This window comes from Cherax quadricarinatus, unplaced genomic scaffold (genome assembly GCF_038502225.1).
Source record: "Cherax quadricarinatus isolate ZL_2023a unplaced genomic scaffold, ASM3850222v1 Contig428, whole genome shotgun sequence".
Classification (NCBI taxonomy): Eukaryota; Metazoa; Arthropoda; class Malacostraca; order Decapoda; family Parastacidae; genus Cherax; species Cherax quadricarinatus.
In genome coordinates, this window is record NW_027195454.1 from 360 (window position 1) to 23,262 (window position 22,903).

General features: G+C 42.2%; 1 protein-coding gene across 1 annotated transcript; it reads left to right on the plus strand.

Annotated features, from left to right (window-relative positions):
* The first annotated feature begins 13,773 nt into the window (after positions 1–13,773).
* Positions 13,774–22,324, plus strand: eEF1beta (elongation factor 1-beta). Its single transcript, XM_053791161.2, has 4 exons — positions 13,774–13,950; positions 14,904–15,177; positions 15,401–15,590; positions 22,077–22,324. The coding sequence occupies exons 1-4, from the start codon at positions 13,868–13,870 to the stop codon at positions 22,229–22,231; spliced, it is 702 nt and encodes a 233-aa protein (XP_053647136.1). The 5' UTR covers positions 13,774–13,867; the 3' UTR covers positions 22,232–22,324.
* Positions 22,325–22,903: the final 579 nt, after the last annotated feature.

The window sequence follows — 22,903 nt, forward strand, 5'->3', positions numbered from 1 at the left end:
GTGATTTTAGTCCACAGATTTATCTCCTTTGGGCATACCCAAAAAACACTTCCCTGTTTTAATAGTCATTGTGGTTGTATATAAGCCACCAGATGCAACCTCCCAATGGTTCAAGGAACAGTTACTGAAAATTGATTACTGTCTGGAAAGCTTTCCAGCTCCATCCCCAAACATCTTACTGCTTGGTGATTTCAACCTAAGACATACAAAATGGAAGAATGTAGCAAATAATGTTATAGATGAAACAATCCCCGGAGGTAGCGCAGATGAAAGGTCACACACACATGAGCTACTAAGCCTCTGCAAAAAACACACTTTAAGCTAGCAGATAGTGGAGCCAACAAGACTAGAAAACACACTTGACCTTATCTTCACAAATAATGAGGACCTGATAAGAGACATAAGAATATAAAAAACAACTAATTCCAATCACAACCTAATCGAAGTCCAGACGTACATGTATAGGGGTCCTGATCAGCAGAATGCATGTACTTGTAAAGGTGTCTTCACAAAATACAATTTCAACAACAAGAACATCAACTGGGACCAGGTAACCCATGTCCTAAACGAAACATGTTGGGAAGATGTCTTAAATGACGTGGATCCAAACCAGTGCCTTGAAAGGATCAACTTCCTGGCAGCTGAAGCATGTTCTAGGCATATTCCCCTAAGAAAGAAGAAGAGCAGGAGTAAACTGGAGAGAGAGAAAGACGCTCCCTCTACAGAAGACGACGAAGAGTCACTGAGCTCCTCAGGAGTGCTAGAATATCTGATACACGAAAGGAGGCGCTGACCAGGGAAGTGGAAACTATCGAACTTAAGTTAAATGACTCTTACTGGAACCAGGAGAGACAGGAGGAGCTTAAAGCTATTAGTGAAAATGAAAGAAATTCAAAATATTTCTTTTCATATGCCAAAAACAAGGTAAATACCACATCCAGTATCGGGCCCTTACTCAGACAGGATGGGACTTACACAGATGACAACAAGGAACTGAGTGAAATATTGAAATCCCAGTACGACTCTGTGTTTAGTGAACCACTAATCAGTCTGAGGATCGACGACCCAAATGATTTCTTCATGAATGAGGCTCAAAACTCCATAAATGTATTCCAAATTTTCGACATTACCCTAACTCCGATAGATTTCGAAAAAGCCATTGACAACATGCCCATGCACTCAGCCCCGGGCCCAGACTCGTGGAACTCTGTTTTCATTAAGAACTGCAAGAAACCCCTCTCGCGTGTCCTAAGTACACTATGGAGGAGGAGCTTGGACATGGGGTGAAATTCCACAGTCACTTAAAACAACGGATATAGCCCCACTCCATAAAGGTGGCAGCAAAGCATTATCTAAGAACTATAGACCAATAGCTCTGACGCCCCACATCATAAAAATCTTTGATAGAGTGCTAAGAAGCAGGACTGCAAATCACCTGGATTCCCAAAATCTGCACAATCCAGGGCAACATGGGTTCAGGGCAGGTCGCTCCTGCCTCTCACAACTACTGGACCACTATTATATGGCCTTGGATGCACTGGAAGAAATTCAGAATGCAGATGTAATATACACAGACTTTGCAAAAGCATTTGATAAATGCGATCATGGCGTAATAGCCCATAAAATACGTGCTAAAGGAATCTCTGGTGGCCTGGTGGTTAACGCTCTCGCTTCACACGGTGAGGGCCTGGGTTCGATTCCCAGCCAGAGTAGAAACATTGGACGTGTTTCTTTCCACCTGTTGTCTATGTTCCCCATCAGTAAAATGGGTACCTGGGTGTTAGTCGACTGGTGTGGGTCGCATCCTGGGACACTGACCTAACGAGGCCTGGTCACAGACCGGGCCGCGGGGGCGTTGACCCCCGGAACTCTCTCCAGGTAATCTCCAGGTAAACAGCGCGGTTAATCTCCAAGAAGATATAAACAAAGTTTTCCAGTGGGCAACTGTAAACAATATGATGTTCAATGAGGACAAATTCCAACTACTCCGTTATGGAAAACTGGAGGAGATAATAACTAGAACAGAGTATACTACAGACTCTGACCATACAATAGAGCAGAAAAATAATGTAAGGGACCTGGGAGTAGTAATGTCTGAGGATCTCACTTTCAAGGATCACAACAGTGCCACGATCGCACGTGCAAAGAAAATGATAGGATGGATAATGAGAACGTTCAAAACGAGAGATGCCAAGCCAATGATGATCCTTTTCAAATCACTTTTTCTCTCTAGGCTGGAATACTGCTGTACATTAACATCTCCATTCAAAGCAGGTAAAATCGCAGATCTAGAGAGTGTACAGAGATCCTTTACTGCACGTATAAGTTCTGTCAAGCACCTTAACTACTGGGAATGCTTGGAAGCACTTGACTTGTACTCGTTGGAACGCAGGAGGGACCCCTCAAGGAAGGTTCCTTGATGTTGGTGAGGGGCTCTTGATTTAGGGAATTGGATCTGTGCTCCAATTCCCCGAATTAAGCCTGAATGCCTTCACACCCCCCCCCAGGCGCTGTATAATCCTCCGGGTTTAGCGCTTCCCCTTTGATTATAATAATAATGTACATCTCTACTGCTTTTGCTGCCTCCTTTGTACTCGACTGAGGAAGCCTACTGTGTAGGCGAAACGTGGCCTGGTGGCTAAAGCTCCCGCTTCACACACGGAGGGCCCGGGTTCGATTCCCGGCGGGTGGAAACATTTCGACACGTTTCCTTACACCTGTTGTCCTGTTCACCTAGCAGCAAATAGGTACCTGGGTGTTAGTCGACTGGTGTGGGTCGCATCCTGGGGGACAAGATTAAGGACCCCAATGGAAATAAGTTAGACAGTCCTCGATGACGCACTGACTTTCTTGGGTTATCCTGGGTGGCTAACCCTCCGGGGTTAAAAATCCGAACGAAATCTTATCTTATCTCCCTCTACCACCATCACTACCACCCTCTACCACAATCACTACCACCCTCTACCACCATCACTACCACCCTCTACCACCATCACTACCACCCTCTACCACCATCACTACCACCCTCTACCACCATCACTACCACCCTCTATCACTACCACCCTCTACCACCATCACTACCACCCTCTACCACCATCACTACCACCCTCTACCACCATCACTACCACCCTCTACCACCATCACTACCACCCTCTACCACCATCACTGCCACCCTCTACCACCATCACTACCACCCTCTACCATCACTACCACCCTCTACCACCATCACTACCACCCTCTACCACCATCACTACCACCCTCTACCACCATCACTACCACCCTCTACCACCATCACTACCACCCTCTACCACCATCACTACCACCCTCTACCACCATCACTACCACCCTCTACCACCATCACTACCACCCTCTACCACCATCACTACCACCCTCTACCACCATCACTACCACCCTCTACCACCATCACTACCACCCTCTACCACCATCACTACCACCCTCTACCACCATCACTACCACCCTCTACCACCATCACTACCACCCTCTACCACCATCACTACCACCCTCTACCACCATCACTACCACCCTCTACCACCATCACTACCACCCTCTACCACCATCACTACCACCCTCTACCACCATCACTACCACCCTCTACCACCATCACTACCACCCTCTACCACCATCACTACCACCCTCTACCACCATCACTACCACCCTCTACCACCATCACTACCACCCTCTACCACCATCACTACCACCCTCTACCACCATCACTACCACCCTCTACCACCATCACTACCACCCTCTACCACCATCACTACCACCCTCTACCACCATCACTACCACCCTCTACCACCATCACTACCACCCTCTACCACCATCACTACCACCCTCTACCACCATCACTACCACCCTCTACCACCATCACTACCACCCTCTACCACAATCACTACCACCCTCTACCACCATCACTACCACCCTCTACCACCATCACTACCACCCTCTACCACCATCACTACCACCCTCTACCACCATCACTACCACCCTCTACCACCATCACTACCACCATCACCACCATCACTACCACCCCACCACCATCACTACCACCCTCCACCATCACTACCACCCTCTACCACCATCACTACCACCCTCTACCACCATCACTACCACCCTCTACCACCATCACTACCACCCTCTACCACCATCACTACCACCCTCTACCACCATCACTACCACCCTCTACCACCATCACTACCACCCTCTACCACCATCACTACCACCCTCTACCACCATCACTACCACCCTCTACCACCATCACTACCACCCTCTACCACCATCACTACCACCCTCTACCACCATCACTACCACCCTCTACCACCATCACTACCACCCTCTACCACCATCACTACCACCCTCTACCACCATCACTACCACCCTCTACCACCACCATCACTACCACCCTCTACCACCATCACTACCACCCTCTACCACCATCACTACCACCCTCTACCACCATCACTACCACCCTCTACCACCATCACTACCACCCTCTACCACCATCACTACCACCCTCTACCACCATCACTACCACCCTCTACCACCATCACTACCACCCTCTACCACCATCACTACCACCCTCTACCACCATCACTACCACCCTCTACCACCATCACTACCACCCTCTACCACCATCACTACCACCCTCTACCACCATCACTACCACCCTCTACCACCATCACTACCACCCTCTACCACCATCACTACCACCCTCTACCACCATCACTACCACCCTCTACCACCATCACTACCACCCTCTACCACCATCACTACCACCCTCTACCACCATCACTACCACCCTCTACCACCATCACTACCACCCTCTACCACCATCACTACCACCCTCTACCACCATCACTACCACCCTCTACCACCATCACTACCACCCTCTACCACCATCACTACCACCCTCTACCACCATCACTACCACCCTCTACCACCATCACTACCACCCTCTACCACCATCACTACCACCCTCTACCACCATCACTACCACCCTCTACCACCATCACTACCACCCTCTACCACCATCACTACCACCCTCGACCACCATCACTACCACCCATCACTACCACCATCACTACCACCCTCTACCACCATCACATCACTACCACCCTCTACCACCATCACTACCACCCTCTACCACCATCACTACCACCCTCTACCACCATCACTACCACCCTCTACCACCATCACTACCACCCTCTACCACATCACTACCACCCTCTACCACCATCACTACCACCCTCTACCACCATCACTACCACCACCCTCTACCCATCACTACCACCCTCTACCACCATCACTACCACCCTCTACCACAATCTACCACCCTCTACCACCATCACTACCACCCTCTACCACCATCACTACCACCCTCTACCACCATCACTACCACCCTCTACCACCATCACTACCACCCTCTACCACCATCACTACCACCCTCTACCACCATCACTACCACCCTCTACCACCATCACTACCACCCTCTACCACCATCACTACCACCCTCTACCACCATCACTACCACCCTCTACCACAATCACTGCCACCCTCTACCACCATCACTACCACCCTCTACCACCACTACCACCCTCTACCACAATCACTACCACCCTCTACCACCATCACTACCACCCTCTACCACCATCACTACCACCCTCTACCACCATCACTACCACCCTCTACCACCATCACTACCACCCTCTACTACCATCACTACCACCCTCTACCACCATCACTACCACCCTCTACCACCATCACTACCACCCTCTACCACCATCACTACCACCCTCTACCACCATCACTACCACCCTCTACCACCATCACTACCACCCTCTACCACCATCACTACCACCCTCTACCACCATCACTACCACCCTCTACCACCATCACTACCACCCTCTACCACCATCACTACCACCCTCTACCACCATCACTACCACCCTCTACCACCATCACTACCACCCTCTACCACCATCACTACCACCCCTCTACCACCATCACTACCACCCTCTACCACCATCACTACCACCCTCTACCACCATCACTACCACCCTCTACCACCATCACTACCACCCTCTACCACCATCACTACCACCCTCTACCACCATCACTACCACCCTCTACCACCATCACTACCACCCTCTACCACCATCACTACCACCCTCTACCACCATCACTACCACCCTCTACCACCATCACTACCACCCTCTACCCCCATCACTACCACCCTCTACCACCATCACTACCACCCTCTACCACCATCACTACCACCCTCTACCACCATCACTACCACCCTCTACCACCATCACTACCACCCTCTACCACCATCACTACCACCCTCTACCACCATCACTACCACCCTCTACCACCATCACTACCACCCTCTACCACCATCACTACCACCCTCTACCACCATCACTACCACCCTCTACCACCATCACTACCACCCTCTACCACCATCACTACCACCCTCTACCACCATCACTACCACCCTCTACCACCATCACTACCACCCTCTACCACCATCACTACCACCCTCTACCACCATCACTACCACCCTCTACCACCATCACTACCACCCTCTACCACCATCACTACCACCCTCTACCACCATCACTACCACCCTCTACCACCATCACTACCACCCTCTACCACCATCACTACCACCCTCTACCACCATCACTACCACCCTCTACCACCATCACTACCACCCTCACCAACCATCACTACCACCCTGTCCCACCATCACTACCACCATCTACCACCATCACTACCACCCTCTACCACCATCACTACCACCCTCTACCACCATCACTACCACCCTCTACCACCATCACTACCACCCTCTACCACCATCACTACCACCCTCTACCACCATCACTACCACCCTCTACCACCATCACTACCACCCTCTACCACCATCACTACCACCCTCTACCACCATCACACCCTCTTCCACAATCACTACCACCCTCTACGATCTTCACTACCACCCTTTACCACAATCACTACCACCCTCTACCACCATCACTACCACCCTCTACCACCATCACTACCACCCTCTACCACCATCACTACCACCCTCTACCACCATCACTACCACCCTCTACCACCATCACTACCACCCTCTACCACCATCACTACCAGCACCATCCTCTACCACCATCACTACCACCCTCTACCACCATCACTACCACCCTCTACCAGCATCACTAACACCCTCTTCCACAATCACTACCACCCTCTACGATCTTCACTACCACCCTTTAACACAATCACTAAAACCCTCTACCACCATCACTACCACCCTCTACCACCATCACTAATACTCTATTCCACTATCACTACCACCCTTTACCACCACTACCACCCTCTAATCCAATCACTACCACCCTCTACCATCATCATTACCACTCTCTACCACCATCACTACCACCCTCTACCACAATCACTGCCACCCTCTACCACCATCACTACCACCCTCTACCACCATCACTACCACAATCACTGCCACCCTCTACCACCATCACTACCACCCTCTACCACCATCACTACCACCCTCTACCACAATCACTACCACCCTCTACCACCATCACTACCACCCTCTACCACCATCACTTCCACCCTCTACCACCATCACTACCACCCTCTACCACCATCACTACCACCCTCTACCACCATCACTACCACCCTCTACCACCATCACTACCACCCTCTACCACCATCACTACCACCCTCTACCACCATCACTACCACCCTCTACCACCATCACTACCACCCTCTACCACCATCACTACCACCCTCTACCACCATCACTACCACCCTCGACCATCACTGCACATTCACTGTACATCACAACCATCACTACATAATCAGTACTACACACAATCACTATACAATCATTACACACATCAATGCAATCATCTCTATAATCACATCACTATTACTACAATCATCTCGATAATCAGACATCACAATCACTACAATCATCTCTATAATCAGACATCACAATCACTACAATCACCACACATCACTATCACAATACACAATCCCTACACACTCATTACACATCACTCACTACACATCACAATTATCACTACATACAATTATATACAATCACTACACATCACAACTACATACCATAGTCACTGCACATCACAATCACTGTATACCACAGTCACTACACATCACAATCACTACACAGTCAACAATCACTACACACAATCATTACACAAGCATCAGTACCTACAATCATTACACACAATCATCACTACACATCAGTCACAACATACAATCACTACACACAATCATTACTACACATCACAGACACAACATACAATCACTAGCCTACACATCCCAACCATTACATGCAGTCGCTACACAACCATCAGTACATACAATCACCAAACATCCCAATCACCAAATAATCACTATAATCACCACACCACAGTCACTACATACAATCACTACACACACTCATCACTACACATCCCAATCACTACGTGCAGTCACTACACAACCATCAGTACACACAATCACCAAACATTACAATCACTACATAATCATCACTAGTCACTACAATCACTACACATCACAATCATCAGACTGCTCCGCTGCCTGACACAACCAATCAACACTTTGCAGCTGTTGGTATTCTCCCGATTAGCTAAGCTCTTGTTCCAAGGCATTGGCTCTGTCATCCCTTTGGGTTAACCCCCCCCCCACCTTTTCCCATTCAATTGAAGCCCCACAGCCCTTACTGGTTTAGCGCTTCCCCCATGAATGTAATCTTAATGCCCAGAAGATTAATGGAACCGCAGTTGTAATATTCCTAACAGCCTAATTTTTCATTTTTGGATTATTTTTGTAAATGTGTGGATGAAAGTTGTATAAAATGAGTGTACTGCATTTATCTGTAAACTCAGTCATGGATAAATAGTGTGAAGAAATTCCTGACGACCGAGCCAAGAGAAAGCGTAAAAGGCCTTTTAGGTGGCTTAAGAAAAGGATTTTAGAGTTGTTTAGGAAAAAACCCACAGGGTAAGCCTCTCCTCAGGGCGAGAAGACAGGCACGTCTCCACAGTAAGTTATGGAAACAGAGAGAGAGGTAAGAGTTTCCTCCCTTGATCAGATGTATGTTCAGGAGAGAGAGTGCTCCAATATTGAGGTGGATTATACACCGTTATAAAACCCTGAGTAATGCCACACTGGATAAGGCACAAGTGGATCCTCCACTTCTTGCTAATAAGAGACTATGGAAGAAATACCTCCCAGTCCTGATGGACTGGAAAACTCTGAGCGAGCCTAGCCTGGCAGGCAGGAACCGTGTGTCGTCGAGATGTATGCAAATCCGCCTGATACTAAAATAACTGAAAATGTACGACTTGGTGAGGAAGTCAAACAGACGTCAAAAAGTGTTCCAGAACATCCATAAATAATTCAATTGCCCTCTCCGGATGAGATGATTGAACTTATTAATTCCCTGGGTATAAAAGCGTCTGATATAATTAACTAGGACTCTCTCACTCCAAGGCCTCGAGAATTGCGAACAGTAGCCAACAGACATTATAATTCTTTAACGGGACCAGAGTTTTGCTTCTTCTTGAAAAGAAAATATTTCGTCATAAATCTCGTTTCTTCAGCATATATTTCGGCTTAGGCCTTTTTGCTCTTATATGCAGGTCTAAGAATTTATGACGCCACCACTAATACCATGGAGGATTTTATATTCTTACTCAAATGTGCTTTTCTAAGCTTGGGCCTTGCCTTCAATTATAATTTCATCCTCACCACCTACACTAAGAAGTATAATTTGAGTGGTAATTTTTGCAAAATCTTAGCTATCTGGATTTCAATTTTATTACTGCAGACGCCTTTAAAATATATAGCAGTATCATTTGTGGTTTGCGCTTCATTCCTGCTTGTTTTTTGTATATTAATGGCGCTTAAACTGCTAAGACCATCAGTACATGACTCCTTACCACAGAATAAAAAGGATCAAGAGAAATAAACGGATAACGAACTAAAGATGGCAAGAAAAGCATGCAGAAAGACAGTGTTACGAGCTAATAATATCTACTGTAAAAACTGCCCCGTTTTTAAAAGTATTATTACTGTAACTAATTTTAAGTCTCAGAATCCCAAATAAGAATTCACTAAGACTTTCCCATGCGAGAATAAAACCTGTTATGCCTTAGTGTATAAGGGAATGAAAGCATGTATTATATGTGGGACTTCATGCCCAGCCAGCAAGGAGACTCTCACTACAGAGGCCTATGTCACAGAACGTCTTCAGCAAGCAGCACATACCCCAGAATTAATCTTTATCCTCATCAATGTGGAAACTTGTACAGAAATTTGGGCTCTATGCAAATTTCTGTCTTTCTTCTAATTTTCCCCTTTCGCTAAAAAACTAGGGTAGAAAGCATCGATAGTGGTTATACTGTATGGTAAAGGTGACGATGTATGGTAACCCTATTTTTGCACGCTTCAAAATCTTACATACAGGACTATAATTGCCGTGAAGGACTATTTAAAAGTACCTGCGGGTGCAGAATGTGACATCAAAATTTAACTGGACAAGGCTTTACGCCTTGTCGATGACATAACATTTGTATGTGACAAAACAAGTATCGTGCATGTGTTCAAACCTTATCACTTTTTCTCGTATTTAGAATCTCGATATATGGATAGATTACGTTAAAACCATGTCATTATAAATTATGTACTCGAAAGTTTATCTGAGGATAAAATCAAATAAGTATTAGATAAATGGCTGACCATCGTAGGTTTTAAAATCGAGGTTAAGATAGTAACCCCGGACGCGGTGGTTGAAAAAATCTGTAAAAGAAATAAGTATCCCATATAGGAACTTGCATCAGAGTTCTCATACGACGTCTTAAATGAGGAAGATATTTGGACAATCCAAATGGAGGTCTTTGACCTAAATGCAGGTAAGGGCACTATGTAACTCCAGTTAAAATTCTATGATGAGCAGGGGCAATATTATATGAGAGTATATAATATTCGTGTTAAATTTAACCATTAGAAAATAGGAAAAGGTGTAAGATAACACGGAATGAATTTTTATAGAGCCTGGAGTTTACCTGGACCTGTCTCAGACCAGACACCTGCACCCACTTTAAAGAAAAGTTTTTGCAAAACTTGCGTCTAAAATATTCAACAGGAATGTTTTATATGTGGTAGTGCGCTTGGTCGTAAGTGTAAAGAGTGTAATCTTCACATAGAAAGCCGGTGCTCTGAATGTGGCAATGATTTATAGGAAAGATGTAATAATTGCTACAGACCCATGACCCTCGTACTGGAGAAAACCAATAAGGAATTGACGACATCATTGAGTCTGTCAGAGTCGTCTGAGAGTCACTCCAGCAGTCTGTCCATTATCAACGCTGATTACCTTAAAAATTCCTACAAGTATTGGAGATCAATTATGCAGTGTTTGCTGTATATATTTATTTGCAGCAACGCCATCTACATTGCATGCTGGATTCCCTGAGGTAAAAAACAGCGACTTTTTTTTTTTGAGTTTCGAGATGCCCCAGCTTGGGCATGATGGAATTAATGAGTCCCATTCTTGTGCCTAGCACCTAGGTACGATAAAACTCTTGGAACGGGCTTTTTAGTAAGTTTATTCAGGTATACACACAGTTACATAGATTATCATACATAGCAACATATGTGTGTAGAACCTGGGATAACCCAAAAAAGCCAGAGTGACTATGTCTATTGGCATAATATAGAATGTAATGATGTCAGCTAGGTCAGCATCAGTTGCATCATTTACTTGCAGAAAGAATTTATTATCATATCCGACATAGACAAGGATGTCAGCCACAGCACCGTGTCTTCCTTTGCAGATGACACCCGAATCTGCATGACAGTGTCTTCCATTGCAGACACTGCAAGGCTCCAGGCGGACATCAACCAAATCTTTCAGTGGGCTGCAGAAAACAATATGAAGTTCAACGATGAGAAATTTCAATTACTCAGATATGGTAAACATGAGGAAATTAAATCTTCATCAGAGTACAAAACAAATTCTGGCCACAAAATAGAGCGAAACACCAACGTCAAAGACCTGGGAGTGATTATGTCGGAGGATCTCACCTTCAAGGACCATAACATTGTATCAATCGCATCTGCTAGAAAAATGACAGGATGGATAATGAGAACCTTCAAAACTAGGGAGGCCAAGCCCATGATGACACTCTTCAGGTCACTTGTTCTATCTAGGCTGGAATATTGCTGCACTCTAACAGCACCTTTCAAGGCAGGTGAAATTGCCGACCTAGAAAATGTACAGAGAACTTTCACGGCGCGCATAACGGAGATAAAACACCTCAATTACTGGGAGCGCTTGAGGTTTCTAAACCTGTATTCCCTGGAACGCAGGAGGGAGAGATACATGATTATATACACCTGGAAAATCCTAGAGGGACTAGTACCGAACTTGCACACGAAAATCACTCACTACGAAAGCAAAAGACTTGGCAGACGATGCACCATCCCCCCAATGAAAAGCAGGGGTGTCACTAGCACGTTAAGAGACCATACAATAAGTGTCAGGGGCCCGAGACTGTTCAACTGCCTCCCAGCACACATAAGGGGGATTACCAACAGACCCCTGGCAGTCTTCAAGCTGGCACTGGACAAGCACCTAAAGTCAGTTCCTGATCAGCCGGGCTGTGGCTCGTACGTTGGTTTGCGTGCAGCCAGCAGCAACAGCCTGGTTGATCAGGCGCTGATCCACCAGGAGGCCTGGTCACAGACCGGGCCGCGGGGGCGTTGACCCCCGAAACTCTCTCCAGGTAAACTCCAGGTATTATTATTATTTATATTATTATTATTATTATTATTATTATTATTATTATTATTACTATTATTATTATTATTATTATTATTATTATTATTATTATTATTATTATTATTATTATTACTATTATTATTACTATTATTATTATTATTATTATTATTATTATTATTATTATTATTATTATTACTATTATTATTACTATTATTATTATTATTATTATTATTATTATTATTATTATTATTATTATTATTATTCCTAGGTCTCCTCTTCACATTGGTAAGAGGAGGTGGGAAGAACATGTATGAAGACTTGACAATGATATATAGTGGTGTTTTAACTTTTAAAGATTAAAAATATGATATTACAAGGGCCCCAATGGAAATAAGTCATTTTGACTTAATTTTTTTTTTTTTGGGGGGGAGGGTTATCCTACATAATTTACATATGTGTTACTATGTATGATAATTTGTGTAACTGTATTTATGTGTATCTCTACCTAAATAAACTTACGTCCTACTTTAAGAAATTTATAATAACGCGGGAAAATGCAAGTTAGAAAATAATCCAGTTGACAGATGGTTTTAAATACCTTCCTCCTTACACACGGTCTATTTAACTTTCATATTTAAATACTGGGAAAGGTTATATAGTGTTTGTTATATAAGTTATGTATGATTTATTTATAATTTATGCAATGAATTTTGGAACCATTAGAATGTCCAGTGCAGGAGACACTAGTGGATAATGACTCTGGCTTTGGATTCCTTGAGGTAACGGGTATTTGTATCTATTAGATATATCTATGATATTTAATTGTAATTTAGTGAGAATATTAATTTTGTATTATTAGGTATTTAACAGAAGCTCGGGGCCGATAGAATACAAATATAATGAAATATAAATTTATGTTGAGGCATGCGGACAATATATGGTCCTCTGACCGTCTCTCTGGTGCCGGAGTGGCAAGGCTGAGCACAGGGCGCTCATATTTTGACAAAAATAACCATCAATATGACTAATTTCGGCAATTTGAAGAGCAGTGATGGTGTCAAAGCCCTTAACGATTACCTCGGGGATAAAAGCTACATCGAAGGGTAAGTTCTGACAGGTAAAATGAGCAAATAAGTAGGCGGGGGTGGTATTCGCCATGTGTTTGTGTTGGTCCTGACAGGACATGAATCTGAGAATTTTGGGGATAAATAGATGACTATTTGTAATGTTTTAATATTGATTTCTTTGCTGGTCGGCGAGAAGAACAATTTGCAAAAGTAGATTGAGAGAAATTGTCATTGTGGTGTTTTATGCCGTAAATGTAGACTTGGCAGAGACCCAACTCCCGACCAGTTGTAATTTATAATATTCACCTATATATGGCTGCAGGGGTCGAGTCACAGCTCCTGGCTGTGATGCTAGATCTTTAACGTAATTTTTAGTTATTGTTGGTCTCCAGGAAGGTTTCTTGTTGCCGTGTGAGGGGCTTTTGATTCAAGGAATTGGATTTATCCTCGACTCCCCCCTCGAGGAAGGTTCCTTGATGCTGGTGAGGGGCTCTTGATCTTGGGAATTGGATCTGTGCTCCAGTTCTCTGAATTAACCCTGAATACCTTCCATCCCCCCCCCACAGGCGCTGTATAATCCTACGGGTTTAGTGCTTCCCCCTTTATAATAATAATAATATCCTCGACTCCTTGGATCAAACCTGATTACCTCCCAGGCGTTATATGACCCCTACGGATATAGCAATTTCTCATTTTAAAAATAATAATAATTGTTAATGTTACGTTTTTTTTTAATCCTGACTTTTTCTGGCTTTTAAAATTTTCAAATTCTTTTCCTCATTTTCTTTATAATTTTCTTCTTTGCTTCCATCTTCCATTAATAATGTCTTGTAGGTATTCTTTCCATTCTTCTGAATGTTAAGAATATCATAGATTTTCTTACTTGATACTGTTCTTTGATTTTATTTTATGCACTTGATTGTTATATGTTTTTAGATTTAATATTCTGCCAATGTATGGAGCTTGCACATTTTTTTTTTCTTTTCCAGTTTTTCACCGTCTCAGGCAGACGTGAGCGTTTATGAAAGCATTGGCAAAGCCCCTGCAGAAAATTTTGCCCACGCTTTGCGGTGGTTTAACCACATTGCTTCCTTTGTTGTTGAAAAGTTTAAGTTCCCTGGAGAGAAGAAAGCTCTAAGTAACGGCCCAGCTCCAGCTCCTGTCGCTGCTGCCGCTCCTGCTGCACCTCCTGCTGCTGCACCTGCTGATGACGACGATGATGATGAAGAGGTGGATCTCTTCGGTTCAGATGATGAGGAAGAAGTTAGTATTATTCTGAAAATGTTGGGTTAAATTATAATCTCTACTGAGCATCAATGAAGTTTTTTTTTAGATCTTAACGTCTCCTCTTTATGATGAATAAACAACTTAAAAGGTGAATAGTAATATTCCATGTGCTCTGCTAGATAGTATCTGAATTAGATTTATTTAGATTAAGTAAGTTAAAAATTGAGGTTTTTCTCTGAATGCCAATGATAATTTACAGGACCCAGATGCAGCACGTGTGAGGGAGGAGCGTTTGGCAGCTTATGCAGCGAAGAAGGCTGTTAAACCTGGCCCTATTGCTAAATCCCAGATTCTCTTAGATTGCAAACCTTGGGATGATGAGACTGACATGAAGGCAATGGAGGAAAAAGTTCGAACTGTTGCCATGGATGGTCTCGTCTGGGGTGCCAGTAAGTAATTTTTTCTCGGTTCTGTATGTGGATGTTGAAGCAAGAGAGAGAGAGAATGAAGTGTCGTATTTTCAAGGGATTTTAGTTTATACAGTTCAGCCTTGTGTGTAAGGAATGGAAGTCCATTCCAGTCTGGCTGATGACTGGGCTGCAATTAGTAGATGGAGGATCGAGCCTATACCATTCCTTGACTGAATGACCCATGAGTTTAGCAGTAAATTAAATAAAATTATGATTGTGTAATGGATGTTGAAGTATTGTACCGTACTCTCAGTATTTGGTAGTCAGTCTCATTCTTTTGGGACTACTAAGAGTACCTTTTTAGCCCTTATTTACTCGTAAGGATTGGTAATTGGCAAATATCCTGTTACAGGGCTGGAGAACAGGTATGGCGATAATGACAGTATTTAAAGATGTGCTCAGTTAGACATTTATTGAGGAACCTTCTCACCACTTTTGACAAGACATTCACTCTTTCTTAAACTGTGAATGTGTTTACATACAGTACCTGCTTATCTTTTTGCTTGTCAGTGACTTGCTGACATTTCTACCAGTTTACACAATGCAGTATTAACTATAGTTATCCATTTGTTTGGAATACTTTTTCTTTGTCTGCCACCAGTGAGACTTGTATATCAGGTTTTGAATCCACCCATGGACAAGACCTTTTTTTTTTACCACTATTTATAGCCATAAAATGATTTCTAGTGTAAAAAACATCAAACTTAATACTTACCATAATCTTACTTTTCTCTGCCCAGCTTTTAAACTTGCCACACAAGTTTATTGAGTTACAGGTACACAAATATAGTTATCAGAGTGTAAATTACCTAGGATAACCCAAAAATAATCAGTGACTTGGTTCCTGTGGGTCCTTACCATAGTGCATTATTAATTATGAAAGGTATGTCATGTCAAAGGCAAGAAGCAGTCAAGCGCCATGCTCACATTTATCATGAATGTCCAGTATGCATGTAAATTCACAAGAAATTTGAAAGAAGAAATTTGAAAAGAAATTTGAGAGAAGAATGGCTACAATATGGTGGAGATTTATCTCCACCATATTGTAGCCATTCTTCTCTCAACACACCAGCCGTATCCCACTGAGGCAGGGTGGCCCAAAAAGAAAAAAGTTTCTCTTTAACTCTAGTGATGTATACAGGAGAAGGGGTTACTAACCTCATGCTTCTCTGGCATGTTAGTCGCCTCTTATGACACGCATGGCTTACGGAGGATGACACGCATGGCTTACGGAGGAAGAATTCTGTTCCACTTCCCCATGGAGATAAGAGGAAATAAACAAAAACAAGTAAGAAAATAGAAAACTCAGAGAGGTGTGTGTATATGCTTGTACATGCATGTGTAGTGTGACCTAAATGTAAGTAGAAGTACAGGTCATCCAGCATCATTGGGACCTGTAGTGTGCTGTATTACAGAGTGGTTAGATTAGAATACACTTAATAAAATTAACCAACTTACACAAAGTTCATTGAACATCGGCAAAAATCGAACATTTCCACTACTTGGAGCTCAATTTCAAGGTACTTTTCTTCATGAAAGCAATCAAAATCATGTCTATTTCTGTAATATATCTTCCATTCTATCAAATGAGACCAAAAAAACGAGACTGCAACCATAAAAACCATGTGAAAATATACTGCAAAGAGGCGACTAATGGCTGAGAAGTGAATTCCCTTATTTATTGTCCGTCTTTTTTATTTTTGTTGTACGTTAAGAAGCATCTTTCCATCATACATTGCCCGCGTTTCAATAAGACAGCCCAACAAACAACTGAGAGAAAAAAATATTTACCAAAAATCATATATGGCAAGCCCAAGCCAGGTACTGGAAATAAGTCACTTTGTCTGACTTTTTTGGGTTATCCTAGGTTCTATATACATACACTGCTATGTATGATAATCTATGTAACTGTATTTATGTATACCTGAATAAACTTCTAGTCTGTCGACTGAGTACAAGAAACCACCCATTCACTTATTTCAACTACTCAATATAGTGGTCAGAAATTGGCAATTTGGCCAATTTCACACAAATTTCAACAGATGCCAATTTCAAAATAGGGTCCAGAATAAATAATGCAGACATTCCTAGCACTAAAATAACATTTTCTCTGTTCATTAGTCACTGCTCCAGGCCCCTCATATATTACTCTTGCTTTTCATTTGGAATTTTTATTCACAAAAAATAGAAGATTTACTGTTATGCAGACTGCTGCATTACTGTAATAATTGTATAAATAATGTCAACCCGTTCTTGACTCCGTATTGGAATTTGGACTGGCAGGCGGACAGGTATTGGACGGTGACGTCATTTGTTTACTCTTGAGCTTTGCTAAAGAATAGATCATTTTCGCTACTGAGCGCAATTTCAAGGCACTTTTCGTCATAAAAGCAATCGAAATCATATCTATTTCTGTAATATATCTTTCATTCTATCAAATGAGACCAAAAAAACGAGAATATAACCATAGCAACCATACAAAAATATACTGCTAAGCGGCCGCTAATGGCTGAGAAGTGAACTCTGCTATTTATAGTCTGATTTCTTTCATTTTTGGTGTACGTTAAGAAGTATCATTCCATCATACATTGCCCAAGTTTCAATAAGGTAACCCAACAAACAATTGAGAAAATAACAGTAATAATAATTTTATTTACTACACTTACATGTACAATGTATATACAGTGACATACTACTATATAGAAAGCTGCTTGTTATGCAGAGTAACGAGTGTATATCACAATTATCCCTGTGCTATACAGGTCTCCCTCAACATTCGCGAGGGTTAGGGGATCAAGAGCCTCGCGAATGTTGAAAAACCATGAATGTTTGGTCCCCCAATATATTGTAGGGAAATATATTACAATACTGCTTCCTTAACTTCTTGAACCATGAATAATCATAAAATACATGAAAACGTCGTAAATTGTACTAAATATATACATGTTATGCGTATGTTATTTAATAACATGTATGTTAATGTATGTTATTAAATACCACAGACTCCACCAATGCCTCCACCACTGCGAGTCCCTACTACCCTCCCTCCGACCCCCGCAACTGGCAGCCAGCCCTCCCACCACTCAGTGTGGTGAGTGTTTTGTTTGTTCATTATTTGCTATTAAACTACAGAATAAATAATGTAAACCCATTCATGACTGCATATTGGAATGGCTATTCGGACAGGTATTAGACGGTGACATCATGTGTTTACTCTTGAACACTGCAAAGAATTAAACATTTCTGCTATTGCTAATAATAACAATAGTAATAATAATAATAATAATAATAATAATAAATACGATATAATTGAAGAAGGAAATTGTACAAAAATACGAGGGAGTGGTTGACACATCGTCAGTGTGACTTTGTTTATGCTGGAGTGAACATTAGTCTCCCTGCTCTTCCAAACATTTCACAATAATTCAGCGGTTGAGGCAGTGGTATTTAATAACATATATGTTATAAATAATAATAGTACATGTTATTATTAATAGCATGTATGTATTTAATAACATGTATGTATTTAATAACATATATGTTATAAATAATAATAGTACATATTATTAATAACATGTATTATTATTAACATGTATGTTATTAAATACCATTGCCTCAATCACTGCCTCTACCACTCCAGTCACACTCAATCTACAAGCACCAAACACAATGAATTATTGTGAAATGTTTGGAAGAGCAGGGAGACTAATGTTCACTCCAGCATAAACAAAGTCACACTGACGATGTGTCAACCACTCCCTCGTATTTTTGCACAATTTCCTTCTTCAATTATTCTTATTTCAATTATTATCATTATTTATTATTATTATTACTATTGTTATTATTAGCTGTAGCAGAAATGTTTAATTCTTTGCAGTGTTCAAGAGTAAACACATGATGTCACCGTCTAATACCTGTCCGAATAGCCATTCCAATATGCAGTCATGAATGGGTTTACATTATTTATACTGTAGTTTAATAGCAAATAATGAACAAACAAAACACTCACCACACTGAGTGGTGGGAGGGCTGGCTGCCAGTTGTGGGGGTCGGAGGGAGGGTAGTAGGGACTCGCAGGTGGCGGGAAACTTAAATATGATTTGGCGGCTGGGAATTTGGTGGCTGGGAATTTGGCGGTTGGGAATTCGCGAATGTGTGAAGCCCGTAAAAGTTGAAAACGTGAATGTTGAGGGAGACCTGTACTCCGTTTTCTGTAATATTAGCCCCCAAGACAAGGATAGGAGAATGGTATTTGTATACCATATATATCCTCTTCGTACCTCCATTGAACTGCTCGGTATAATGCCAAATATTATTCATTCTGAAGTATTTAACATGTTTTGTTATTTATATTGTTTATTATGTCATATTATATCAATTGTGATAGGCAATAAGCTGTAGTGTTGATATTAGCGTAATAATAAAGCATATTCTGCATCACGAGACTGAGCTCATGGCAACCGACAGTGGCTTCAAAGCCACCTATCTTTAATGGACAATGTACTGTGTCGGTGCTTTATACAACGAGAAGCATTTCTTTTATTCATTGGAACCATAGCTAGGGCTAAAAGTAAGCAGGTTATAACAAATGGAGAAAAAGAAATTAGAATGACTTATGCAGCAAGTAGTGCCACCAAACAGTACCAGCAGGCTGGTGTGGCGACTCTGGAAATTTAAAATTATGGTAGCCAAAATTAGTGCCGAATAACTGAAGGAACCGAATAACTGATTGCCGGATTTGTGATGGCGGACCTGTAGCAAGACGTACCTGAAACCTTGCATGTTTGAGACAGAAAGAAGACGCCAGCAGCCCTACCATCATGTAAAACGATTACAGGCTTCCGTTTTACACACTTGGCAGGACGGTAGTACCTCCCTGGCCATGTTCAGGCCAAAACCAGTGGCTTCCACAACACCGAAAAAATAAAATGCTCATATTCTGTGACTTCAGCGTTTAAACATGCATTTTGCCTACATATTTAAATTCCTGCTATCCCAAGATATTTCATTGGTTTTGGTACCTAAATTATACAAGAGAATATGAAAAACAGCATGCGTAGTTTAGAATGCAGTTATGTGCATTTTCAACTGTTATTCATTATCTTGAGTGCTATGCAGGCTATCAAAAAATTTAATTTGTCTCATCCTCTACTTCTTTGTATCCAACTTTGGTTGCGCTGCATCCTTAGCGGAAATAAAGAAATCATTTTCTGCTGGGTCATGTAACTGTTCAATTCAGTGAGCAGGCAGACTCGGCTGCGTGGTCAGCGTACTAGACGTTCACGTTTCATATAGGGGTATTCCATTCTCGGACTATTTTGCTGTAATCTCTAGCCACTTTTGCAACTGTTGGCAACAATGTTGGTCTAATTTGTGTCATAAATTATATATCAAGCCGAGTTTAGGTTTCTGGCCTTCTCAGTGCCGGAGTTGGAAGACTAGGCTCTCCCATCTTCACATCGGGCACACACATCTCACTCGTGAGTATCTTGTGGAGAGGCGCCCAGTTCCACTCAGAGAATTGTCAGGTTCCAATTTCAGTTTGCCATATTCTGTTGGACTGTCCTCTATCAACGAACACGTAGAATTTACCTCCGATGTCTTCAACACTAATACCCTTACTCTATCTTCCCTCCTAGCTGACAGATTCCCTCTGACTTTGACAGCAAAAAATTTATTACAAACTTTGATGGTACTTCCTTTAGCACTCCTCAGTCCTCTTTAGCTCTACCTCTGTTATCCTCTCCACCCTCACTAGTCTCTTAATATAGCAAGCACACCCTTCCATGCAGTTCCGTGTAACACTTGTGGGTTTTATAGCTTGGTTTTGATTATTATAATCTCATTATCTTGTATCACTTATAGTGGCCAGAGTCCCAGGACTGAAATGTATGTTATTAGCATAATTAAAGCTGTGAGCAGCTCAAGTACCATACCTGTATGTCTAATATGGTACCTTAATTATCATAATTTTTTGCCTAACCTTTTTGTTTAACTTGTGTAATATGATTAATGCAAATTTGTGAATTCTTTTTCCAGGCTAGCAAACCCTATTTTATTTTGGGTTTGAATTAGTGTTAGGACTTGTATATATTTTAACCTTATCCTGATAATTTCAGTGATGTGAAAATGAATGAAAAACTTTGACGAGACATAATTAGTACGATTGAACCATGTCACATGGCCTCTTCAGCTGTAATTAACAAAATAGTTACGAGCCATTACTTAGTTTCCACAGTTTTGTGTAACCATATTCTCACCTCCACGTAAAGTCCCGTATATTAAACTTGTTCAGTGATATCCAGCATATGCCTTAAAATAATGGGCTCACTTGGAGGTCTTGTTACTTTACCATGTAAATGGAAGGCAGCTTATCAAAGCCCTTTAAAAATGACTTACCATGCATGATCATCATACCATTTATTTATGTTGTACACTGAAATTATGTAACTTTTTTTCTTCCAGGCAAATTAAACCCTCTGGCATTTGGTATAATGAAACTGAGCATCCTGTGTACAGTGGAGGACGCAAAAGTCTCTGTTGACGACCTCATTGAGAAGATTCAAGAATTTGAGGATTTCGTTCAATCAGTAGATGTAGCAGCCTTTAATAAAGTTTAAGCTCTTTATTACTAGGGGCTTCCAATTGTTACTGTAACCACGTTAAAAAAATTAAAAGCCGAAAAAACATTTTTAATAAAGTGTCCAACATGATTGTGTTTCCTCTTCCCATCAGTTTTGTACTCCTATAGACCCTGCTGAGTTTCATGAAAATTTGATTCAAGGAAATCTGGTGTAGTTGATGGCAGTGAAGGGTTCTTCGACCAAGGAATTCAGGCTATCCCTTTCTTTGGATTGAATCAAATCACTTAGCATTCCAAAGATCCTAAAACATAATTACCTATTTGCAATTACTAGACCACAGAACTGGGTGTTGACCACCAGGGAGGTGCTTTGATGCGAGCAAGGGGACCCTGTTCCAGGGATTGGGACTTTTACTCCCTTTTGGATCAAACTTGAATTCCTTGCTGCTTAAGGGTTTATTGTTCCTCTTAGGGTCCTTAGACAAGATGTTTAGGTCATCGAGCAGGCAAACCACACACGGTTGTTTATTACGTTGCTGTATAGCCCTTGTGGCTTAGCGCTTTTTTGATTATGATAATGTTTATAACGTTGATTCATAAAGGGGTTATCCATTCTCTAATGCTGTATGACCCTTGTAGGTTTAGTGCTTAATTATGATTGCATACCCCTCAAGGAAGGTTCATTGACACTGGTGAGGGCTCTTGCTCT